We start from the raw sequence: 7,238 nt of genomic DNA on the forward strand, positions 1-7,238 counted from the left end.
GAAATACCAACTTTACCTGTCGTTCTCTTATTTTATTCTAGTTCAAAAGATTGTGATATACAAATTCGAATCATTTAGCAATATGAGATAAATGATCAAACATCAGACAATATTTTACCCAACGACATTCAAATTCATCTTGTTTACTAAAAGGTCAAAATAAAATACCCATAACACTACGTGAGTTTAAAAGAAAAAATTTTATAGTATATAAAAATATCGAGCAATGAAAAATTACACAAACATATCATTTTAAAATACTCTTAAAAATTTTATATTTCTATTTACCGATTAAAACATAAGAAACGTTAACAATAAACTTTTAAAAAATTAATTTTTAAGAGGCAAAATGATATGGTTTGTCATATCACCATGATGAAATTGTTGCTCTAAATGACAAAATTCCAAGGAATGCTTTGTGTAATTCTTTTTATGTTCAATGTGTTTGACGAATCCCAGTTGGCCAAATATTATAAACATGTAATATATAATACACATATTTTATTATCTTGATAAGTTAAAATTTCGAGTAATTATTTTAAAATAATATTTTAAAAAAATGCATCCCAAATTTTCAGTTTTAGCAAAAAGAGCATTTAAAGTCGATAAACTCTAGAATAATAGCATCAAGCTCACAAAAAATATTGGCTTATTTAATAAGGTTTATCATATGCTCACCTCAGTTTACTTTTCTTTTATTTTTAATAGTTATTTTGCTGACAAAAAGTTGTAATATTCTTTAAATACCAATATGTATCAATTTTTACACAAAATCAGACAAAGCTGCATGCAAAATAACCAGTTAATCACAATTGTACAATTTATAGCATGTGGTGTAACAAACAAGCAAATTGCAATATACACTCTTGAACACAAATATAAATATGATGGGCCAAGTAAATTAAGTTGAATATAAATAAACGCATTGTTAATGTTAAGACTGCCCGACAATGAATATATTTATTTATAATATAAATGATGTGAAAAATGAACATATTATTGGCGTGATAAATGAAATGTACAATATCTTATTTAATAAATGGAATTTTCATCAACCCATATCATAAATGTGGCAGTCAAATTCAGTGCAAAAAGGTGAATGTACAAGTATTAAAAAAATTCAGTGCAAAATATCAGTATTTGAACCATTTGGCCACAATAAAATAGATGTTGTGTTCATTATTAATAAAATAACAAACACATTCTTTTACCTCGAAATATTTATTTGAATCCGCAATTGTTGTGTCTAAAGAGTTTATATTTAATAAGTCAAAATTTCATGAAATTTTTTAAAATTACTTTGTAAATGGTGCAATGATTTTAAATTATTATACATTCTCACCACACGAATTCTTTCTTCAAACACATATAATACGATAGACACGAACTTAAATATGATATTTTAGATAACATGGGCATGCTCTTCAAGAACTTTAAAATGCTTTTAAATCATTAATATTTAATCTTCCTATTTCAACCAGATTGATATGACAATCCCGATTTTATTTTAACTAAATAATTGCAGAAAATACATCACTGATCATCACAATAAATATAGCTTTGTTTGTTAATTATTTGTGTGAAAATTAAATGAATATGTGCTTGAGTTTAAATAATAAGCAAAGTTGTTATTATTTTATCTTTTTAGTAAAAATTTATAAATATGGTTCCACAACATGGCACATAAATGGGACTGTGTTGTCCTTAACTATTTATACTGTAAAATCAAGTTATATAAATTCGATCGGCTTATCAGTATTGATAAAATCTAATCTTGATGAGATTATGGCATATTTTTAATTAGGGAGCAATTGCACAAGAGTTCATCAAAAGTATTGATTGTTTTGAGATCATACAACAACATAAAGTCTAAGTACAAATGGGGTAATTTCTGGGGATAAGAATCCGTGCAGGTATTTTATCCACATTATTTCTCTTTTTAATACAATATAATCGATGTAACAATATTGAAACTATGTATAATAATTTCAATTTTCTAATATTTTAAAATAACAAAAATCTTGAACACTTGCATGCGATGAATGATTCTAGTGCCCAAACAACATTAACAATTTCAAAGCTTTTAAAATTTTAATTATGAAAGATAAATGGCCACCAAATTACTTGTATATTTTCAGTGAATTTTATATTGATTAAACTAAAATAATTTTTAATATTAATCACTAGATAAACATCTTGTTTATATGTTAAAGCCAACATTCATTTTATATTCAATTAGAATTATTTGAATTAAATATTGTTGAAAGGACAACTAATTAATATGCGCGCAGTAGAACATGCCATAACAATGCATTTCTTCCTTTTAATATCATTTGCATATGATAGCACAATGTCGAATCAAGTTAAGGCAAATTGGCTAGCACATTTTTATTATCATTGTCAAATCAAACATATGTATTTATAATAACAGAACATGTCAGGATCTGCTCCTATTATTTTGCAATTAAATATCTATTTAAAATAAATCTTTAAAGTGTAGAAACAAAGCAATGCCTAAGAAAAACCAGTAGTTGATTTGTATAATACCATTTAACCAAATAGTAGTTATAAGTCTTAGTACAAATGGCCATTTTGGTTATGTTGCCAGCTCTCCCCAAATGTGTTTAGTTTGATAGTCATGTCAATTTTAGAAATTGTGCATAATTAAAATATAATTTAACCACACATACCCAATTATATCTATGTCTAAATTTTTAAATTCCAATTTATTAAAAGACAAATCTAATATCGTTTTTGAATCCAAAGCAGAATAAGTTTCTTAAAGATGTGCTGCAGGTACTTCCACTTCTATCCTTTCAGTAATTACAATCCCACAAACTTCCTTGCCACTTATACATCTCCATACTGTGATGCTTTCCTCACAATCTCCGTCGGTTTTTACAGTGCAATTCTATCACATCTCTTTCTAACATCGCATATTCATTTACGACTCATAAATATTGCCGTTGTTTATCGAATTATATAGTACTCCTTCAAAACACTTTTAGATCGATTCGGTACTGCTCGGCGGGTCTTATACTCCTCATATTAGCTTTAGAAATTAAGTGTTTTCTAGACGAAGAAGGCGTCATATTCTAGACATTTCGAATTCACAAATACAATGATTTAGACGATTTCTGGGCACTAACTTTTTTGACGGTGCGGATCAATTTCTTTTTCAATTACAACTAAGCATCTGTTGACCGAAGCAATCATCTTATTGGTAGTTTGTATAATGATCTGAAAAAGATGCTATTTTGATCATTTGTTTAAAAATCTTTGATTTAATATTTGTGGATAGTTGAGATAACGAATACTTGCTATTTGAATCACAAGCTATATTCGGTAGAGTGTAATGCCATTTCAACTTCTGAAAGGAGTGATGAATTTGACATTGTGATGTTTCGTACTGTATCTTAATGAATGCTAGCATTGATAGCAATAAACCTCAACTAGAAAATGCAAAGAAGCACATCACACATACGGCTTTGGGTTGTAAATAAAAAGTCAGTTGTCAAAATTTTAATTAAATTTATTAGTAAAAGCGTAAATATTTTGGATGAAAATTTTCAACCAACAGAGATCATTAAGAGTGATATTGTGAATTAAGACTAATTGAATGATCGAATAGTAAAACTTACAAAAAGAATAGTTCGACACAAAATCTAAATGGCCCGCAAAAGCTTATATTGAGGCAATAAATTCATTTATTATTATAATGCTTTCATATTATAGGCGTTGTATTTAAAATATTTGATTTAACAGTAGTTTAACGTGTTTTGATTTATTGTATATGGAATTATTTTGAATGAAAGATTTTCTGTACGTCAAATATCTATTATAGCAATGGTATAATATTGCAAAAGTAAGTCCAAGCAATAAAACCATTCATGCAAATAATATTTTTAAGAAGTTAGAATCAGACAATGTAATCCAAATCCAAGTCGGCTATCTTAAGTTTAATAAAAATGTGTTGTTTATTTGGTAAAACATTGCATTATTTTGTGTATCTAGATGCCAAGACCCTCGGTGCGAAAACGGTAAACAAAAATTTTGTAGTAAGTCAATAAAATTTTAAGCATTGCATATTAGATGATTTGGGTATATTTATTTTACGCTTTTGTTATTAACGATTAAGTATTGCAATTACTTTCACATTTTATATCAAAATAAAAGAAATAAAAGACTTAGAAGCGTGCGAATTATGAAACGAGTGCATAGCTCATTTATATAGGGCATCATTATTTGGTATGTGATAAGAAAAGTGTATTGTCTTGTATAGAAGTTGCTGTATCAGACCATTTATCAAGAAAATACTGGAGACAACATTCAACATTTTGCTGTTATTTATGCCGATTCTAAAGTAACGAACAAATAAATTGAATAATTATTGGTGTGCTGGTGGTTGATTTGCTTTTAATTTTCTAATAAATAGCCTATTTATAACAAATTTACTATAATAAGAATTGGGGCGAGTTTCCCATAGTTAGAATCTACACGGAATCTTCATCAAAAAAGCACTATAAAATAGATTGCACGAGCAACATCTTTGCATTTTAATTATCATAAATAAATAATTTAAATATTAAATGGCATGGCTGGTTATATTATTGTTATTGACACGTTTTCACATATATTTCCATATTGATGTTTGAGATGTACTCTTAAAATATCATCTTTGACCTATTTGCACTATGTTTTATATTTAAAGATCTCAGCCAAAATGCTCAAAGTTTTTATTTTATATATTAATCTAGATTGCGGATCCAATTTAAATTCAAAATGTTTGAACGGTTGGGCTTGTTTTTGTTATTTCCATCAATAGCATGCTCATATTATAAGTTTATAATACAAAAAGCATACATATACCATAATATACTACTTATGTAATGCTCATGAAAATCTTAATCTTGTATGGTGTAAAAAGACAGCACAATGGTCAATCTAAACACAAATATGGTTTACACTTGTTTAGCATGAAATTGAATTTTATTATTACATGTGCTGATTGGTATAGGTAATCAACAGATCTTCTTTTCAACTGAAGCTTTTGTGTCAAATCGGGCATTGACATATATTTGCCAACATATTATCATCTAAACATGCGAGTTTGTACATTTTTACTAAAAATCTTATGTGCTTATTGCATAAAATAAGTGCAAATTGGTTTATTTATACTTCTGTTTATTTTTGTAAAATTGTAGGTTTTCTTCATATACCTGATGGCATTCAACAAATATATTGTATAAACGGTCGAATTTTATCATAAACTTTATAATCTCTTGATGCTTGTATTTTAATATTTTATAAAAGGCTCGTGTTTTAAGATACAAGCAGTTTTATTGAAATTTTTAAGTTTGGCTTTAAACTACCAGAATTCTAATTAGGATCTGTTCCATACTGTTTCCAGAATAATGCGTTTATTTCGAGTTTAAAATAGAATACTAAAAGTATCAAAAAATATTAATCGGTACATATATAGCAAGTCAAATGGCGTTTCGTTCTTATTTTATCTTTTTAAGGTCTAGATAACATGTCTATAAATAAACCCCATGCTCTGATTTAGAACCATTGGAAAATACCATGGTATTTATCTCTAAAATTCTCAGCCAAGATCAATTATGATGAATCGGTGCATAAAGAAAACTTGCTTCCAAATATATTTAAAACGTCATCTAAGTGGCGAGAGTATTTACTTTTACATCAAAACCTTACACGATAACCTTTAAGATAATCTAGCTAGATTCAATAAGAAATTGTCACGTGTGCAATCTCTTAATTTATAAGATATTACACTATCAATTAAATAGCATGTAAATAATTAAAATCATTCTCTACCAGTAAGAATGTTCCTGTAAAATTTTATGTTTCATAGATTTTTATTCATATATTCATACTCTATGAACGTCAATATCCTTCATCAGAATATTAAGTCAAAAACTTAAATCCGCGAAGCTAATTTATATGCCCAGATGTTAAGATGATCTTTCTTGTCAGCTTAGTTAGTCTTTTGTTGATATTTATAGATAAACTCTTGATGTTTGGCCTTTCTCCCATAAGTCTTTTGAATTTTATCATGATTCACTTCACAATTGTGATTGTTGTTTTACTGACTAGTTCTATGTTGCTCTTTTAAGATGTTGTAATATTTAAAGTTTCATTTTTATTAATTCCCAACAAATAAATCTTATTTCGGATACCTCTTAAACTTTGAATGTTTTTTGTTTTATTAATGTTGTTGTCGTATCTGAATATAAACATAACATTTCAAATAATTAATTTTCCACCATCCTCATATTCTATACTTAAAACACTAGAGCTTTTGAGCACATTCATGATTTCATGTTTATTTTTGAATCTATTTCCACATCAGTTTGAATTAAGTTAATGGTTACGTGCGGAAGGAATCTCAATCAAATAAACATTTTCGCCACTTTCATATTGTCATTATGGTATTTCTATTGAAGTTTGATTTGTAATCTTGACATTTAGTTTCATATTGAATGTTCTGTTTAAACTTCATCGGATCCCACCACTCTATATTAGGATCCACCAAGTATTTAGATAGTTACATAATATTACAATTCCACCAAAGCTATCGAATATGCTTTGATAGAATTTTGTATGAAATTGTTGGAGTGCGACTCATATCCCAAGAATTATCTTTCAATTCATCAGAAAAGTTTGTAGATGGTAAAACAAAACATGCCAATACCAGGAGATTTCTAGATAACCTAATAATACATGCCATACTTCATGACCATCCTAGCAATCTTGATAAACTGTTCGGAGTGTTGTCTTGGTAGATATTGCATGTTAGTGCATGTTGTGTTTTCCCGTATTTAAGATAAAGATACACCCGGAATGGAAGTATGTATTTATATCGACTTTTTGCAACATGCATACTTGCCACATTATGGTAGGTGTTTATGCCATATTAATTTGCACCGGATATAACAAATAATAGATGATCAACGAATCACACATACAAATGTTTGGCCCATCGCCTATTATTTCAGGGAAGTCCTTATCAATCGGCAGATCGGGTCTGTTTTAAAGAACGATGCGGATTACCATAGTGCTAACTGCAAAGTCTTTGTCGCCTAATTTTATATCCGAAGTACTCTGTAATTTTGCCAATAGATATGGCACGTATATATTGCATAATCACATTAATCATAATCTGAGGTGTTTAATGAAATTTATTTTGATCTCAAAAGTTTTTATTACTAATATTG

General features: G+C 28.1%; 1 protein-coding gene across 1 annotated transcript; it reads left to right on the forward strand.

Moving 5' to 3' along the window:
- Positions 1-6,503: 6,503 nt before the first annotated feature.
- On the forward strand, positions 6,504-6,806 carry VICG_02099 (uncharacterized protein; the record flags this gene model as incomplete). The annotated part of the gene is made up of 1 exon (XM_007605482.1): positions 6,504-6,806. One exon carries the CDS (start codon positions 6,504-6,506, stop codon positions 6,804-6,806), a length of 303 nt encoding a protein of 100 aa, XP_007605544.1.
- Positions 6,807-7,238: the final 432 nt, after the last annotated feature.

Source organism: Vittaforma corneae (genome assembly GCF_000231115.1).
Source record: "Vittaforma corneae ATCC 50505 unplaced genomic scaffold supercont1.39, whole genome shotgun sequence".
NCBI classification, from domain to species: Eukaryota; Fungi; Microsporidia; family Nosematidae; genus Vittaforma; species Vittaforma corneae.